The sequence below is a fragment of the Puma concolor genome, chromosome C2, assembly GCF_028749965.1.
Source record: "Puma concolor isolate L17-30 chromosome C2, mPumCon1.1.hap2, whole genome shotgun sequence".
Classification (NCBI taxonomy): Eukaryota; Metazoa; Chordata; class Mammalia; order Carnivora; family Felidae; genus Puma; species Puma concolor.
Window position 1 is genome coordinate 101374037 of NC_141675.1, and position 19407 is coordinate 101393443.

Sequence of the window (19407 nt, forward strand, 5' to 3'; positions counted from 1 at the left end):
ACATGGACGTCAGACCCAGGGTCCGGCCTGCAGGGGAAAGACTGGTACAGAAGTAACAACCGCTCTTTCCTTCGACCGTCACCCGCCGTTTGATAAAACCACCCATCCAGCAAATACTTCCTGGGCCTCTATATGAGAGCCCCTTAAGAACTGGGGCTTCGGCTTGCTCATTCCGGGGTTCCCTCCCCCGGAGTCCAGCATCATAAGCACAAGGTAGGTACTTTGCCCAAGTGACTCAAAGACCTTGTTCTGGAACTCCTGGCTTTAGGCTATCAGAGCGGGCAAAACTATGTCTAAACTTCCACTTCCGTGGCTGAGACACAGAACACAACCTGATCAGGGCTTCCTCAGAGGGAGCCTATAGTTGTACACCTTCAGCTTAAGCCTCATCCCGTCTTGCTGGCCCCCTGAATGGACGGAGGCCAGCCCTGCGTGGCAAAGACCCTACGGCGAAGAATGAAGTTTACGTTTGAAGACACGAGACTAATTTGTTTATTAGGTCTGTTCTAATAAGTTGAGGAGGGGAGTTTTTGGCAAATAAATAAATAAATAAATAATCAGACAAAGGGAGACTCTTGGGCAAAAGAGGGAGCTCAGGAAGAGGAGGCGGAGTCTTTGCATAGTTCTAAATGAACACAAGGTGGCAGCAGTAGGCAACGCGGATTCTCAGCAGAAATGCAGCACTTGCAAAAACCAGAAACTGGGAGGCTTTGAGAAAGAGAAGGTCAGAAGGTGACTAACTATTTCTTTATCACAGAGACCGTGGTGTGGAACATTCGTCCTCTCTACGGGGGGGCAGGAGGCAGCATCTTACATGATCTGCCTGGGCATCCCGTACCCGGTCATGCCTGCCTGGGAGGCTCCCTTGTTGCTGCCCATCTGCAGGCCGATGACGTTCTGTCCCTGGCGAAGCTGCTCCTCTGAAAATCCTCTCCGATTCTGCTGGGCTTTCCTGGGCAGGGGAAGTGAGATGGAATAATGTCATTCTGACAGTTTTCAAGCCCTTCCCAAGACACGTAGTTAGAAAGACTCTATTGGGGTCACCAAACAGAACCCAAGGCCACCAAATAGAATAGCAGGCCCTATACTGAACTATAGTACTGATAGAAACTGTGATCCTACCCTGAGCTACAGTCCTACCTTGAGCAATGGCCAGCATGGGCTATGACCCTACCATGAGCCAAGGCCCTACCCTGAGCTATAATCCTATCATGAGCTATGGTCCTACCTTGATCTGTGAGTCCCTACCTGGTCTATGGCCCCAGCCTAAAGCTATGGCCCTACTCTGATCATTATTCCTATCCTGGGCTATGTTCCTACCCTGGGCCATGGTCCTATCACGAGCTCTAGCCCTACTCCAAATAGGCCCTTCCATGACACAGGAGCTCTCCACTCCTTAGAACCCAGATGATTTTTCAGAATTTCCACGAAAGAGTCAGTGGCTTCCTTTCTGAAGACTTCACTCTCAGACAACTTTCCTGTCACCCTCTCTCTCAAAGTTACCTCAAGCCCTTGTGAAAATTACAGTCAGGTCTTCTTACAAAGCATGTCATAAATCCCATTCGGCCTTTCCCTGTGTAGGGCCAAGGATTAATGTTCCCGTTTTAGAGCTGTAGGACCTAGGAGTTAAGGAGGGAAATTTTCTTACTCTTACCCAGAGGTCAGCAAACTTCAGTAAAGAGCCAGGTAGTAATTAATTTTGGTTTTGTGGGTCATATAAACCACGATATGTCACTAGCAAAGCTGGGACTAAAAGCAGAGTTTCAACTGGCCAAAATCTAGGAGATTTTCAGACAAGGTTCATTTAAAATGACACAAGGGGGTAACTTTTTATAACTGTCTAGAAAAAGAAAGCCAGGTTAGGGAAATGAAGGGTCAATTATCTGCTACAAAGTACTCTTTTGTCTCCAAGGCCCCCTGAGCTATTGGGTGGAGTTTCACCTTCCTTGCTTCCCCCACCCTTGAAAACAAGGACAAGAAAATAAATCCTTTACTGATATGACCACATAATACATTATCCAGACTATGCCACTTTTGAAAGTGAAAGAGACAGCTATTAATAAATACACTGGGGGGTTGCCTGGGAGGCTCAGTTGGTTAAACATCTGACTCTTGATTTTGGCTCAGTCATGATCTCACAATCTGTGAGATCGAGCCCCACATCAGGCTCTGCGCAGATAGTGTGGAGCCTGCTTGGGAGTCTCTCTCTCTCCCTTGCTCTCTGCCCCTCCCTGCTCATATGCACGTGCTGTCTCTCTCTCTCTCTCTCTCAAAATGAACAAGTAAACATTTAAAAAAAATAAAGAAATACACTGGGACAACAGGCATTAACCAGGACATATATTCCCTTCATTAAGTTCAAGAATAAATAAGTAAATAAGTTTACTTTAGGGTTCCTTGGATCATAACAAAACCAAGTTCAGACCTCAAGCCACCTCTGAGAAAAGTCAGTCAGTCCTGCTCAGCCTCTGGAGAAACAGCACAGCTGGAGCCGTAGGGTCCCAGTATCCCACAGGAAACCCCCAATCCTTTCTGCCCTGGGTGGGCTGTTGACCTGAATGACAGCATCAGTCTTCCCTTGTTCCTGGGGAATCAGCTGTGGGGGCCCTGAGTGCTTTGTGTTGAAATAGCCTCTAGCGCTCCAGATGCTCTTTCTCGTAAAAATCACCCTCCTCGGTTGCCGAGTGGAGCGTGGGGAGTGGTGGCAGGAAGGGATATTTACCTGTGAAACCAGGATGGCTCTCCCCTGTAGCAGCCATCATCCTTGGTGACTGCAACGCTGCCAAGAGCCATCAGAGTCCTCTGCACAGCCGCCATGTCCTTCCCTACAAGCCAACAAAGACATTAAAGCCAAGCATGTGTCAGGGCTAAGGAATCTGGAAGGATGGGGCTGGTCCTCTGGGAAGGAAATTCTGATGGGAGGCTGTAGGCCGATCCCATTCAAGAGGAGGGATACCAAATACTTCTCAAAGCCCCGAAGATAACCATAGCAAAACTTCCCAGAAAAGAACAAAAAATTACCTGGCTAGTCTCTATGTGACTCGCCCAGTTTCTAACTCATTCATAGTTGCCGAATGAATAAAACATTCCAAGCACTTGTCAGCCCAGATACAAGTAGGTCCCTGCCCTGAGCAGAGGCCCTTGCCTCTGTGGGTTCTACAGACTGTGGCAAGGGGAAATCCTGTGGGTAGGCTTGCGAGCTGGTCTGCAGAAGACGATTTTCCTCAGGACTGGGAGTAGGGGGAAAAGGAAACTGGAAAGGAGTTGCTTGGCTGGATTCAATGTGCCAAACCCCAGGTGGCTCCTCTCTTTTACTTTCTCTGGGTGAAAAGGGTCTAAAATCACCCATGTGCGTCAAATTGTATTCACTTGACGTACTCAATTGATTCAAAGGGTATTCACTTTGCTCTTTGGGCTGGAGGCCGGCAAATGAAGGCAAGCAAATCAACACAGAAAGCACTCAATGTGACACAAATGATAGGCCCTTTATTTTGTGCAGCTTGGAAGGAGCTAAATGGAAATAATAAATAGCTGCCGTGTGTGTGTGTGTGTGTGTGTGTGTGTGTGTGTGTGTGTGTGTGAGAGAGAGAGAGAGAGAGAGAGAGAGATGTGTGGTGTGCCCCTTCATACAGTGGGAAAGGGGGGGCATGCCCTGAGGAGCCCAGTGACCCTGAATCCACAGAGGAGGCAAGTGACTCTGAAAGTCAGCCTGTTCCTCTCATCCTCTCTCCTTTCCTCCCTCCCAGCTGACTGCCAGGCCCGGGGCTGGGAAAGATGCTACCTCGTGGTCACCCCTGGATTAGACAGAGATCCGTGCACGGCACGGGATGTGGGGTGCAAAGCTCAAGGCACAGGGTTAGCAAGGAAGGCAGCGTTCAGTGGGGCGGGTAGGGTTGGGGGGGTGGTGAAGCTGCAAAAGTTAAGGGCAAATACTAAAAGGCCCTCGTTGCACTGAGCGAACCATCTGTGCTCTCTCCCCCCCCCCCCCCCCCACCGTGCTGCTGCGGCTTGGTCACTGGGGAATACAGAATTACAGGAGAAAGGCAGATGGTAAACAAGACTGGAGTAGAACTCTAATGAAATAAACAATTCAGGTCCACAGAGGAAGTCCAGTTCAGGATGTCCATCTATTCAAAGAGGAGAGAGAGAGAGAGAGAGAGAGAGAGAGAAAGAAGGAAAGAAAAAGAGTAGATTCATTTTCCCTCACTTTTCTTCCACAGGGCGGTTTCGGGGATCCTGAGGCCTGGCGGGGTTAGCTGATAGTTACAGTGCTGGGGGCGGGGGGGAAGGAGGTGGGGGGGGCGTGTAGAACAGAATGGAAGTGTCTGGGCAGCAGATGGGTGGGGGAGGGCACAAGGAATCATAAGACTTAAGAGCAAACCCAGAGGTGGTTACTAGAATGACTTCTCGTAGATAAAAAGCTTTTCTGTAATTGTCACTGTGTAACACAATCCTTTTTTTTTTTTTTTTTAATAGAGCTGTAGTGATGATATTCTGAGGGATCACTGTGGAAAGAGATGGAGAGAGGGTTTGCTCTTAAGCAGTGAGCCATTAAAGAGAACTTACAGCAAGAATTAAGCACAGGGAGGGTTGGGAAGGTTAGAGTATACCATTCAACCCTACTCTGTACAAGGGCCACACAGGAAATCGGTTTCTGGTGGTTGGAAAGCACAGGTCGAGGAAGTCCAGGATCTGGGGGAACGTGCAGCCTGACAGCCAGCAACCCAGCCACAGATATGACCCTGGAGCCCCGGGTGCAGAGGCAGGTTGTGTTAGCACATACCCAGCCCCCTTCACAGGGAGCTAGCTGGTGTCATACACACGGCATGAAACCAGGCAGGAAGGAGGGGGAAAAGTTGGCAAGGAAAGATATATCCTGGAAGGTGGGAAAGGAAGCAATTACACGATTGGGCAGAAGAAGCTAGGGAAGGAGGCGTCATTTGACAAAAACACATTGGAAAAGTTTTCCTTCAGAAAGGTCCCAAGGCAAGAGATTTGATATAAATTATAAGCCAGATATTTTTATACATGGTATCAAACCAGTGGAATTGATATTATTCCCTCCAGTGTATGAATGGGAAAATGAATTCAGGGAGGTTAATTAACGAGCCCAGAGTCACTCGGCAAGTAAACCAAAGCCTAGCTCTAGCTCAGGTGTCTGAATGCAAAGCCCACAAACAGTCCACTAGGCCACCATCAGCCATGGGTCCCCACTGCAGGTTGGTTGTGGTGGCACATTCCTTGGTGATCAGAGATAACCTGCAGGGGTGGCAGTGGCTGTGTGAGGACCAGGCCAGAGGGAATGCACAGGGGGACAAAACTGGGTCACTGTTCTTGTGCCCCATAAGTTCAACAGTACCAACCCCAAGAGCCATAAGTCTCTGAGCGTTTTTGTCTGGAATAATTTCTCCAGGTCGCAACTCAAATAAGGTTAAAGCAAGAAGAAGAGTTGGGGCCTAGAGTCCCCATCAGTGTGCCGGTCAAGTTCATCCTGGCCAAGATTCTAAGTAACACTATGAGCAGGAATCTGCCCCTCTAACTTGTCTATCTTGCTTTCCTGGCATGTCTACTCAGCTTTCTAACAGACATCCCTCATGAACTCCAGCACGAAAGTGCTGAAATGGTGAGAGGGCCTTTTTCTAGCCTCACCTCTCTTGCCAGTTCAGAAGCCCAGATCACATGCTGCTGGAGGGAAGGGACCATTTGTAGAGGCTGATTTCTATAACTGGGGGGTCACATATTAAATGTCCAAAGGAGCAGTGAGGTTAAGGAAGATCTGTGAATCTTATAACCATCTGCCTACAACACGGCCTACTTCAGAACAAGGTTTCCCAAGCCTCTTGGACTATTTATGGGATAGTGTGGGGGACATCTCTTTAAAAATATGAATTTTGAGGTCATTCCCCTTAGAGATGGATTCAGTAGGCCTGGGGAGAGGCCTGGGAGTTTATATTTGTAATAAGCTCGCCAGGTGATTTACACCATTAGGCAAGTTTGAGAAGCATGGTGGCTCTCAAACTAGACTGATTACCAGAAATACCTGAGAATGAGGGGTGCCTGGGTGGCTCAGTCAGTTAAGCATCTGACTTCTGCTCAGGTCATAATCTCATGGTTCGTGGGTTCGAGCTCAGAGCCTGGAGCCTGCTTCAGATTCTGTGTCCCCTCTCTCTCTGCCCCTCCCCAGCTCACACTCTGTCTCTCTCTCTCTCAAACATAAATGAACGTTAAAAAAAAAAAAAAGAAAGAAAGAAAGAAATACCTGCGAATCTTAAAAATTCTGATTCTGGAGCAATCTCCTGAGATGACTCGGATACAGCCAGATGGAGAGGCAAGCATTGTTCCACTACTCGGGTTTTCACTTGTTAAAAACATTGCGAGGTCTAGCACACGGTAAGTACTACACGCTATTCCTTAAGCAAAAACTCCTCCCTTCGGAGACATCTTCCGCAAAGTCAAAGGGTAAAGTCAATAATTAGAAGGGCTCTGATCCAAGCTGGGAGCCAGCTTGGAGTCCAGCAGCTTGGAATCTCTTTGCTCCCTGAAAGCTACACCCTAGATACTTTGGCAAGGCAGCCTGAAAACACTGCTCAAGGCTATTCTTCCAAGAAAAAAGAAAAAAGAAAAAAGAAAAAAGAAAAAAGAAAAAAAAAAAAGAAGAAGACTGTCCTAAAAGGAGTAGCGACTGCTGGGAAGGACTGGGAATTTTCTAGATGCTGAGTCCTTGGTGGTGACCTAAAAGTGAGACCACTGGCCATAAAAAGGGAAGTGACACATGGAATCGGAGGGGCCAAATGTGCATTACCAGCTCAGCACTTTGATCAGGTGAGCTGGACTCTTCTAGCCTCCTCTTACAGGAGGGGCTGATATTTAGACTTGCAATCATAAAAAATGAGATGGTGGTGTAGCAGCCTCCCTTGTACTCAACCTGGCAAACCTTTGCTCAGACAACTGAGTGGGGGCCCTCTTTCCTGCATTAGCACAAAGCGGTGTTTCCCCAAGTGTGGTCTTGTACTTCAGACTACTGAATGATAACTTCCGGCGGGGTGGGGCCGAGGGCTCTGCACCATAAGGCTCTCCCGCCCCCCCAACCAGGGATTCTTATTACCCATAAAGTTTGAGCGCTATTACCATAAAGGGAGCCTGCCTGGGATTCGCTGTCTCCCTCTTTCTCTGCCCCTCCCCTGCTAGTGCTCCCTCTCACTCTCTAAATAAATAAATAAGTGGTTTTAAAAAATACGAGTGTTTCACAGTTTACAGTCAAAACTTTTGCTTCAGAGCTACTTTGTTTTGTTATCCGCCTTGACTCCTCTGTGTTACTCTTGGAATACTGGCTGTTTTCATCTTTCTGGTATCATTTCTGTTTTCCTTGAGTAATAACTTAGGCACAGCCCCCAATTCTCTCCTCAAGATTGAGAAAATATTGCTACGGTCAAAGGAGAAATGTCAGACAGTAGGCTGGGCTTGCTCTGTGAGTTTCACAAATTTTTGTCGCTTGCCTTTCTGCAGACACTCTGTTGGTTCTCAAAGCCAGGTTCCCAGACCAGCAGAAGCAGCATCACCTATGAATTGGTAAGCAATGCAAATTTCTGGGCCCCACCCCAGATTTAGTACCTCAGAAACACTGGGGCTGTGTTTTCATAAACCTACCAGGCTCGAGGTTGAGAACCACGGCTGAAGGAAAAACCCGCCAAACAAAGTCACGAGCGGCGGAGGCTGTTCTGACGGAAAAGGAGACGGCAAGCAGCAGGCACGTTATGATGACTCAAGTCACTACAGGTACCTCACAAGACCCCCAAGTGTCTCTCGAGTTGGGTGAAATGTTTCCTTGTTTTTGCTGTTACCGAATGACACATATAGAGCCACCTCCCCAGAGAATATATTTGGACTGCCAGGTACTCCCCGCCCCCCCCCCCCCCAATATAAACCACACTCTTCCTCGACTCCTAGTCATCAAGGAGAGGGAACAGGGGGGCAGGGCAAAACCATGTGGCCAGGATCCTTGTCAGTAGGACTCCTGAGAAAAGTAATCAGATTGGATTGATCTTTGAGTCTTGCCTGCTCTGACATTCTAGAATTCTACATGTCTAATGCTTGTTCACCATGTGGCTGAAAGAAACCAAAAGGTAGTTGCTGATGGACTTATAGTATAGGGGGAAAGAAGCCAACATTTATTAGGTGTCTATTAGCCAGGCACGGTCACAGGCATTTTACACATTTAATCCTTACAAGAACCTTCCGAGGAAGGTGCTAGACTTATTTACAGAGAAGGAAACTGAGGCTCTGAGTAGCTGAGCACTGAAACAAGTTCACAAAGTTGGCATGTAGCTAAAGAGCTCCAACCCATCTATCTCACTCCAAACTCATGCTCTTTTCACTGTACCAAGATCTTCTGGGTCTGGAATTGGCAAAGCAATATATTCTGGGGAAAGATGTCAAGAGGGTAATGACGACAGGATAGAAAAAAGTCAGAAGGTGACCCGTGAAGCCGGCCCCTCCATACTGGAGGACGGCCGATGCAGTGAAGGCACCACACGACAGACAGAGGGCCAATGCCATCCAGGCAACACTACCGGCTTCTGTATGAAGCCATTAATGAAGTCCATCTGTTCCAAGGCAGAATATGTGCCTTTCCAGCCTTGCTCCCGCCACCCTCATTTTCAATTTGTCCTAAAAAGGGACAGGGCAATGACTGTAGTAACGTTTACCTTGCCACCGTATATTATGCTCTACGGTTGCCAGACACTTTGCTAAGCAACTTCTAATGCATCATCCCCTTTAATCCCCATGTCAACCCTGTGAAATAGCTGAGAAAATCAAAGCTTAGAAAAGTTAATTGATAAGTGGTGGACCAGAGATGTGAACCAGGCGGTCTTAGAAATCTGTGCTGTACCGCCTTCCAGGGTAAGTTTTCTTTGAGTCTTTCTGACCAGCACACCCCCTAGTTCTCCCGTGTTCTCTCTCATTCTCTGTCTCTCTCACACACAAACACACATACTTCCTTTTCCTGCTCCTCCCTCATCTCCTTCTCACTTTCCCTCCACAGAAAAGACACTGACGTCTAAGCTCCAGTATGCTCTCCTGAGTCATAGGCAGCTGAGACAGCCCCACTCCCACCCCCTCCCGGCACCCTCCACAAATCCAGAAGGAACCTGCCAGCATCCACCTGCCCTCATGCAAGAGAAAGACTTCTTTAGTCCTCTCCCAGGGCCCTAAGTGGCCCCAGCTTCCTCCCCAGCCCTGAAAGGGATTGCTCACGCCCAGCTTCCTCCCAGAGGAACTTCAGTAGCTCTGTCTCTAATATCCTTTGGTTGGGTTGTTTTCTGGGCCGTTGTTCAGCCCCAGGTTCCTTTTTAAAGCCCAGGAACTTTTATTCTGGTTGCTCCTAAGTCCATTCCAAACATCTCACTGTGCATCGAACAGGGGTTTCAGGATAATGGGTCCATTTGGGGCCCCTGCCTGTCTAACTGAAGCCTAAATGGGAGGGCGTCTTGCAAGCCTGGCCTCCTGCAGCTTCATTTGTCTGCAACCTCAGAGCAACATGGAGTCACTGGGCAGCCGTGGGCAAGCAGAACCCTATTGGGAAGATGCCAAGCGGGGGAGATGGGGGGCAGGGGGCAGAGAGCTGTTGAGCATAAAGTGCCTGCAGAGGAGGAAGAGAAGTGCCCAAGCGAGAAGGGCTGGACCCGCAGCAGCCACAGCCACAACACCCCCAGTTCGTGGCATCAGGAGGGAATGGGAATAAACGGAAAACCACCGTCGGAGCAGTAGGGGGGGATGCGGCATGAAGCTAAGCAAACGGCCAGCTTGATAGCTGTGTGAGTAGACACGGGCACCCTCACGCTGACACATGCCAACCCTGCCTTGCAGCATCCCTTTGATTCAGGCTTGCTCATCCCCAGACACGAGCGACAACTGGCTCTGGCAGGAAGCGCCCAGCCTCTCTCACTCAGTACCCTGGGTCTCACCCTGGCCTTGCTCAAGGCCAAGCCCGCCCCTCCCTTCTCTGCCCAAAGCAACCCACTTTCCTACCTCTTGCTCCATCGTATGGTAACCAGCTCTGGCTTAAGCCTCGGTCAGTGATCCAGAGGCCCCCTCCCTTAGAATGACTCTTCCAGAACCTCGGTCCTCCCATGAAGGGGCCCACGGGAGGCCGTGGACACTCCCAGGCATCTGCTTTGTTAGTGTCAGTCATGGTTACCTATACTCGGTCAGCCACCCTTGGAGTGAATCCCCTTCCTTTTTTCCTTTAAAGCTTCATCCTTTTCGCCCTGGCTCCGTGTCTGCCTGGCTTCCTTTTTCTAGGAGTATTAACCTGGCTTGGAGCCCACCTGTCCACGACCCTACCTTAGGTGACCACAGTCTCATTCATGCTTCTTGACCTCCCTCTCCCTTAAGAAGTATGAACACACAGGGCTGGGATAGGTGGTGTAGACCTCCCCCTGCTCTGTTAATCAGGGACTCCCTACACCCCTCCTCATCACTGCCAGCACCTCCGGGATGTAAAGTTTACCTGCGTGATCTCTGATAAAAGTGGAAAGGCAAGTAAAACATCGTCAGTCGCGTAAAGACAGAGAAGCAAGCTCGGGGTCCACATCTCCCACAGACTTCCAGTTTCCTTCTCTTCCTACATACTTCCTGCGCTTGGTGGGGGGGCTCACCCTTCTATTCACATGAACTCCTAATACAGGGGCTCCACCCTTCTGTCCCACACAGTACTGACTCCTCCTCCTCCTTCTCTTCTTCATCCTCCTGTTATGACTCACCAGCACACTCATGGTGCAGGTACAGGAAACAGCCTCCTGGTCAAAGCATGACAGGGCAGACTAGTTGAGGCCCTATTTTCTGGCCTCAGAGAGTTCGAGTTTGAGCCCTGGCTCTGCTAATTACAGGCCATACGATGCGTACAAGTACTCATGGACAAGCTTCAGCTTCATCCTCTTTGAAATGGGAAAATTAATAACACCTCATAGAACTGGAGGAGAATTAATTGGCATTACACAGTAAAGTACTTGTTCCACGCCTACGGTACGGGGAGATATCAATAGGCAGGGGCTCTCTTTATTAGCTGGGAAAATCATCACCGTTTTGGTCTAAAGAGCAGAAACCAAGTCTCAACTGTGACATTCATGAGATTTGGAAGTGAGTAGCCAAGAAGTCCAATGGCCTGGCCTGAAGGTCTGGATATCTGACTTTCTCAGTAATGGCAAAACACAGGTTACGTGATGGGTGTCTTGGGATTTTAACAACTCACGTGTGAGAGAAACAGGAAATACCAGCTCTCTGCCTGACACAGAAGGGGGTGTAAGGGTTAAGGAGGCAATTGTTTCTTTAGAAGTTGTTTAGTAGGATGGTCCTCTGCTAGAAATCTGTTTCATCCATCATCTAAATACCTCTTGAAATACCATGTCTCCCGATCACAGGAAACTTACCCCCTCCTCACTATCAGGGGGGCCATTTGGGTCACTGCCCTGGGCATCCTATTGGGCGCACCACTGATAACAGCTAGGGACTGAGCATGAGCGAGCAGAGCCTACCTGGAAGGCCTGCTTGAACTGTTCCATAGCTCCAGTGCCTGGCCAGCCTGGCGTGGAACCGTTGCATGGATGGGCACACACATTCGGGCCCAGGGGAACACTAAGCACTATGACCACAGGTCCCAACTTCTTGGGCCGTGTCTCCATTCACACCATTTCCCCCAGTAATGGTGGACTGTCAAATACGTCCAGAAATGTGATTTGACTTTTATGCCTCATAAGACTTATGCCTCACAAGTCAATTCACAAATGTGAAAGAAAAAAAAAAATCACGTTTCACACTTTCTGAGCAGAATATATATCTGGAAGGGATAGTCACCAAGCCCTCAGATAATAGTTTCGTAAAAGGTTGGGGTGTTCTTGATTTCTCAGACTGAATGACAGACCGCACCAGGCGGCTTTGTCTACGAGCCCTGTTGCTGCCGGTGAGTCAGAAGCACGCTCACCAACCCCCCCCCTTCTCTTCCAGTAGCTACCATTTGTTCAGAAAGAGTACGCGTTGTGGGAGGGGTAACAGGAATGAAAGGCATCCATGTAACCATTTTAGCTTTCTCTCCATGGAGGCTTCTGTTTACGTGCTGGTTTGCTGAGGTCCCCTGCCATGTCCCCAGGGTGCGCCTTCCCTCAGAGGAGGGTAGCCTTGTCAATAGAATATCACAAAGCGGTAAGCTAACAGTGCCCCGGGGTCACAGCGGATAACCCCCATTCCACCCCCACCCTCCACCCCCACAGGGGCACACACAGGCATAAGGAAGAACACTGTGAACAGGTTTCCCAAAGAGATGGCCAAAGTGGAGGGGGAGGGGGAATAACCCCAAAGGCATGAGGGCTGTTTACCTTCCCATAGATCCACCGTCTGAAAAATGTCAGTGGTCCTGACACCGTAGATTTCTGCAGCTTTTAGGAACTGGGAGATTTGCTCCATCTGCTTAAAAGCCATCTTTGATTCTGAGATCTTGGGAATGGGCTCCTGTCCCGGTGGGTATAAACTGTTTATCAGCTTGCACAGGACCTGAAGAGAGAAAGGGGAGACAAAATCAGTGTTTCCCTTTGTATTTATCCATCATTAATGCAAAGTGAGTCCTAGGCCTATAGCGCACAGTTTCCGGGTTTGGGCAGAGGCAAGTCTTGCGCCCCAGGAAGGCACGGCTCCGGGCTGGGTGGCCAGGTTCCCAGGCCAAACCCCAGAGACCCAGGTGGCCTCACTCCCAGGGCTGCTCCTGGCTACAGTGGGTCCTGCATCCTGGGAACCCCCTTCCCTGCTGGCTCCTCCCTTCCTTTCTCTGGGGGAGGGAAAGAATGTTTACAAATAGGGAACAATGTGTGGTGATGAGCCCGTGATTTCCAGACTTTCAATGGAAGGAGGAGAGGTCAAATAATACAATCGAATATTATTTCTTCTCTCAAAGGGCAGATCAGAATCAGCCTTCAATAACTCAACCCATATGTGCCAATGAGGTATAGAAGAGCTGAACCGGGTACCCTCCTCCTAGATGCTTGTAACCCAAGTCCTGGGCGACCCAACAGAAACGTAGGATAGCTGTTATGTAACAGTAAATCACAGCCTGCGGGGAAAAGATGGGCTTGTTCGAATCAGCAGTCTCCAACCCCCAAACGCACAAGAGCATCTGGTCAGAAAAGCAGTTACCAAGTAAGGATTCCCTTCGGTTTCTTGAGAACCCATGCATTCAAGACATCCAGCACCCCAGGCAGCATGGCTTGGGGAAGGATGGGAAGGTGGTTAGTCTCTCTGACCCTTTCTTTTGTTGTACTTTGTAACTAACCCATTCCCCAGGGGGGAGGAATAATTATTCCCCCCCCCCCCCCACGCGCTGATGGACCAAAAGTCTGGAGAAATCTAAGGGAAATCCTTATCTGATTATTCCCACTGGAGAAAGCAAAAAGGGCTTTTAATTTGGCAACAACTCCCAGGGAAGCTGCCATGTCTCAGGTGGGTGGAGAGTCCTTAAGCTAGGAAGGGAATTGTGCGGGGAGCGCAGACCTTCCACCCCGAAGAAATAAAGGCATTTCCATTCCCACCCCGCGAGACACAGAGTTTGGCAGCCGCAGCTCCACCTGCAGCCTCCTGTTAGAAGAGAAAGTCCAGGAGGGGTTCCCAACCCACTGCCCTGGCCACCAAGATCGCCGCCGGCCTTACCGTCCCGTCCATTAACCATTTCTGAAAATGGGCCCTGCCGGGGGGCGGGTGCTCTATGTCCTCGGCGCACTGAAGGATGATCCAGTCCACCAGCTTGTTCTCCAGGTCCGCATCGTACTTCTGCTCGATCTTCTCCTGCACCTCTCGGCTTAAGCCATAGCTCGGGCCCCTGTTAGCCATCTCTGGAAGAGAAGAGAGGACACGCGCGGCATCCACACAATAGCAGCAGCGGCCCGGCTCCCTGCGAACGGGGGCTGGGACGTGGCTGGGCGGCCTGGCCCAGCAGCAGCAAAGCGGGCAGAAAGCCGGGCGTGGTTTAAATCAAGGAGCCAATGAAGCCACTGGGGTTTCACCTACCAACGCGAAGGGAAAGCGCAGCCACGCGCCAGTGACTCTAGAATAAAGCCCCTGCTGGTCCAGGGGGGCTGGAACGCCCCTCTCGGTCCCGCCTATCGATGGGATGAGATGAGGTGATGTACAAGGACTCACAATCAAGGCTGAAACCCCAGGCAGCAAGGGGGCTGGGTGGTGGTCGTGGCGTCCCCTCTCCAGAAGCACTTTGCAGAGACGGGGATCCTGAAATGGGAGAGAGCAGGTAATTAACAGGAAGGAAGGAAGGCCGCCTTGACGTTCAGTTGCTGATGCTGCATGGCGCCTGGAAGAATGGTACACTGATTCGATTTTCTTCTAGCTGAGGAGGGTCAAACCGGGGCCGTTGCTAAGAGCCCTCCAAAAAGCCAGCCCTCTCGTATGTCAGTCAATCCCGCCCACCTCCCTCCCGCTGAGAGCTTCTTTCTGGCTGCACAATTCTTTCCCCTCCTCTGGGGGAGACAGCCGATTGTATACAAGGCCGGAGCACAGCTGCACAAGGCCTGGGGCCTAGGGGAGGGTCCATTCTGTCAGCTGTCCATCTGTCAGGAGTTGCCAGACCACTTTCCCTCTGCCCTGGGGTAACAGTTGTCTGGCTGGACAAGAGGGGAGGGGCTGAGAGCTGCAGCCATTAACTTGTTCAGCTGCCAGCCAGATTTCAGCTGGAAACTTCCATCCTGGCCGTAACTGTTGTGCCTCAGTTTGACTTATCCAAAGAATGAACCTTTTAAGTGCTATTTTTAATAGAAAGATACTAAGAGCATGTTCTATAAAGAAACAAAGCTCACTGTCAATGTACTAAGAGCTTGTGGAGTGAAAGGTTTTGGTAGCATGTAACCATTTCATCTGTGTGTTTTAGTCAAGGACCTGTCAGGCCCCACTGTGGTAACTGATTGGTCAAACAAGACCGGAGGAGTAATCAACTTAGATCTAAGTTGGCCTGAAATTTTTATAACTGCTCAAGAACTTGGCAATCTGTCTTCCTAGACTGTAAGTGACTTGGGGGTAAAGTCTCATTGGTGTTGTGGGAGGCTCTGGGTCCTTTTCATGAGAAAAACACTCAAACATCTGTTCTTTTGGTTCATGCAGCAAATATGATTTGAGCGCTTAACTATGCCAAGTATTGTGCTGGAGAAGAATCAAATCGAATTCTTGCCCCTGGAACCAGTTGACTTGGGCACATTAGATAAAGCAATTCTGGTGCACAGGAAGGTAATCTTTGTCCCTGCGCAAAATTGGTTGAAAGCTAGGCAGGGAATGACATCTCAAATAATACAGGTATGGAGAGGAATCTCCTACCCACTGGGGCCTGGACTAGTGAAAATGTAATCACTTTGTAGACATGTGGGCAGTATGCCTGAGAAAAAGACTTTGTGGTCAGTAGCTGAAGGCCTGGAGAGAGAATTTTGAAACATAAAGGTCTGGGAGAGAATCAGCTTTGAGGAGAGCAGTGGATTTAGAAAAAGGCACAGAAAGGACTGACTAATGCTGAATGGAATCATCGGTTGAAGAAGCTCTAAAGACGGCAGAACTGTCTCTGGAGACTTGGGGCTTAGGGGAAGAGCTTAGAGCAGGGAAATTGTCAGCAGAATATTGGAAGTTACTGGGTTGCATCTTGGGTGGCAGCAGTAAGGTCAATGAGGTCCAAACAAAAGACATGTTACTTTCTCTGTGGCTGGAATTGCTCTAAGGAAGAGGCTGGCTTGTTATATAAAGCTAAAAACAATTCTGAAAGATGTACATGTACATTTACCTTCCTTTTTCTTTTTTCTCTTCTTTCTTCTTTCTTTCTTTCTTTCCTTTCTCTTTTCTTTCTTTCTCTTCTATCCTTTTTTCTCTTCTTTCTTTCTCTTCTCTTTCTTTCTTTCTTTCTTTCTTTCTTTCTTTCTTTCTTCTTTCTTTCTTTCTTTCTCTTTCTCTTCTATCCTTCTCTTCTTTCTTTCTCTCTTCTTTCTTTCACAGATCTTTTGTACCCATTCCCTTCCACTGTAAGAAAGTAACTGCGACACTTTAAGTGAATGATTGAGCTCATGGTTCTGAAGAGGATACAGTGGCCAAGAGCGGGAGCCACAACAAGGAGTAGGTAAGAAGTGTCCAGCAATCCACAGGAAGTTGTCTGAGAAAACAATGCTTGGTCCCTGGGAGATACAGGATCAACTCGACATTTACTGAGTGTCTGCTAGTATTATAGTTAATTTTTTCAACAACTTTTTTAAAGGGCCTATGTATCTGAGTACCAAAAAAATGCATGAGACATGGCAACATGGTCTAGTAGCAAAGTTAAACTGGTGAACAATAAATGCGAGCCAGGTGTCATGCTAACAACGTGCACAAGGTGCTCAGAGGAAGGGGGTAGGGGATTGGGAAAAGGGTTTATAAAGGAGATGACTTTAAGCCTCAAAAGATGAATGGGTGTTTGCCAGGTGAAGGGGGAGAGGTGTTGTCAGGTGGATGGGTTGCAGCAAGAGGGGTTGTGAGCGTCAGGAACATGGCTGGCAAAGGCAGCTTATTTAGGCAGGCGCAAATGTTCTAATGTCAACAAAGCATAGGATTAAAGAGAAGAGACGCACAGGAAGAAAAGTAAGGCTTGGATGTCAGACAAGCTCTAGACCATAAAGTTGTCTGATTGCAAGTGCCCATGGTTACATTTTCAGGATTGTTGAGAGCCACTTGTCACTCAGCCATTATAAGCAATTGAATTATGTAAGTTTATACTTAAGTAATTTACAAATATTGAATACTCAGAACAGATCGCTTTTATTTTATATTGCTACGTATTACTATTGCCTGTGTTTTTTGAGAATATTATTAGGTTTATTGTCTCTATATGGTGTATATACTATGTAATGGTTTGCAACTGGCCACGCTTCCCAGCTTCGGTGGATTTAGTGACATCACAGTGGTAGCTTCAAACCGGCCGTAACGGGAGCATTTATGGCATGGATGTTGGCAAATTTGTAAATCAGCGTGTTCTTGTTTTGTTTTCTTTGCCTGGAAAGCTAGTTGTTAAATATTTACCAGCCTTGCCTGCCACTGGACTTATGCAAAACAGTTTGAATTTTTTCACTGAGAACGAGAATCATCTGATTGATTTGGATGAAGGAAAAGGGGGTGGTCAGTATGACTCACAAATTTGACCTGTATAACAGGTGATGTGGTGCCGTTATTGTAAGGGGACTTGCATGTGGGGAGGTCCATATAGGGGGAGGATGACAAGGTTCATCCTAACTGCATCTGGAGGCTACCATCCATCCTAGCTCATTAGATAGTTGGTTTTATGGGTCTGGGGCTCAAGACAAAAGTCTGGAGTGGAGGAATGGACTTGAATCACTGCATACGAGAGGGGTTAAAACCAGGAGCAGGGGTGCTTAAGCTAAGTAGCAGGAGAAGAGGGCCAGGGTTAGAACTCATGGGAATGCTCACGCTGAAGCAGTGGGTGAGGAGGAGCCAGCAAATGAGGGGACACAGCAGAGTCAGAGCCGCCTGGGGGTAGGCAATGTCAGCACAGAGCTCCTGACCTCAGTGGTCCTGTGAGAGAGGGAGGCTGGCATATATGTGAGAATCTCAAAACAGTTACGTTCTATCAGAAAGGTGAGAAGAGGGGCGCCTGTTCAGGTTAAGCGTCTGACTCTGGATTTCAGCTCAGGTCATGATCTCACGGTTCAGGAGTTTGAGCCCTGCGTAGGGAGTTCAAGTCTCATGTCAAGATTGGGATTCTCTCTCTCTCCCTCTCTCTCTGTCCCTCCCCTGCTCATGTTCTCTCTCTGCGTCTCTCAAAATAAATAAATGAACGTAAAGCAAAAAAAGGTGAGAATAGAATGCACAGAATGAACTAACTTCTTAGAAACTGAGGTGGATATAAGTTGGGAAAGGCTTTCACTGGGGAACTGACATTTGATTTGAGCCTTTTATTTTATTAGTATTGTTATTTTTAATTTTTTTAGTAGAAGAAATTTTGTTAGCAAACCCCTGAAAGCCCAAGAAAAGGGAGACCCCACATGTCTGGAAGGATAATTTCCTCAAAAGACACATTTGGTTAAAAAAGAAAAACTGCCTGCCTCTTCCTAGGTATATTCTCTAGATGTACCAAAGTGCCACATTAAAAAAATTTTTTTTAATGTTTATTTATTTTTGAGAGACAGAGAACGAGCAGGGGAGGGACAGAGAGAGAGGGAGACACAGAATCCGAAGCAGGCTCCAGGCTCTGAGCTATCAGCACAGAACCTGACGCGGGGCTTGAACTCACGAACTGTGAGATCATGACCCAAGCTGTAGTCAGTCACCTAACTGACTGGGCCACCCAGATGCCCCATAGGTTTTTTTAAATCAAACCAACCATACTACATGATTATGTTTCTAAATTAAAGATTACTTTTAAATGTGTATTTAAAAGGGATCTTTAAAAGGTGTATCTAAATTCCTCCCATCTTCTTTCCTTCAGAAAATAAGAGTTCCTTAGTTATTTGGGTTTTGTTTTTTTAAAACAGTTTCAAATTTAATGAAAATTTGCATATTCCCTTTGGGCACTGAATAGTTCGGTGGCAGAGTCGTGTTCTCCTTGCCATCTCCATGTTTTCTAAAGCTCAGCCATGCCCAAGGCTCTTTTCCTCCTCTCTTCCACACAGAACTTTCTATTGGCTGTTCAGGGAACAGCATACTGTTTAGATTTGGTCTGGAGAGGTCTCTAAGCTCAACAGATGCAGCAAAAGCAAACGTATTCTGTGACCTCACTTAGCCTTCCTTACCGATGGCGTTTGCCTTATCTCTTTCTACTGCACATGCTGACATTGTTAAGAAGGGTCATGTCACTTTTAGCATAATGCAGTAGTTCCAGGGGACAAGGGATTGAGGGGCTGCTGGTTGTTCAAGCATTTTCTGTGTCCCTGGATACATGGCACAGAGTGGTTTTGGAGAAAAAAAGAGAGAGAGCGCTTTGGGGGAAAAAAACCCACTAATTAATTAATGATGTACTAGATACAAAATCATTTGGAATTTGTGATGTTACCTTCTGCAAAGCTAGGTTAAATTTCAAAATTGGCTTTTCCTCTCTTCAGATAGTGAAGGGTCCTCCTCCTCCCCTTTTCTAACCTTTGAAGGTTTGAAAGGATAGCACACAACTAACAGGCGAGTGAGATGTTGTGGAAGCCCCGCCCACTTCCTTGCTTCTTTTCCTTTCTAACCCGCATGAATTATGTCCACCAGTTTCTCACCGGCCTGTGTTCAGTGCACAATAAATGTGAAGAGGCAGTGACTCCTATGTGTATGTGTCATTGTTCTAAATGTACAGTAATTATTTAATCCTTATGCTTTTATTATCTAACTTTATGTCGTTTTGCAGCTGAGGAA

At 48.0% G+C, this 19407-nt stretch overlaps 1 protein-coding gene across 1 annotated transcript; it reads right to left on the reverse strand.

Annotated features, from left to right (window-relative positions):
* Window positions 1-468: 468 nt before the first annotated feature.
* TAGLN3 (transgelin 3) lies at window positions 469-14029 on the reverse strand. The gene is made up of 4 exons (XM_025913380.2): window positions 13693-14029; window positions 12372-12546; window positions 2723-2825; window positions 469-952 (listed from the first exon to the last, which is right to left on the reverse strand). The coding sequence occupies exons 1-4, from the start codon at window positions 13870-13872 to the stop codon at window positions 811-813; spliced, it is 600 nt and encodes a 199-aa protein (XP_025769165.1). The 5' UTR covers window positions 13873-14029; the 3' UTR covers window positions 469-810.
* Window positions 14030-19407: the final 5378 nt, after the last annotated feature.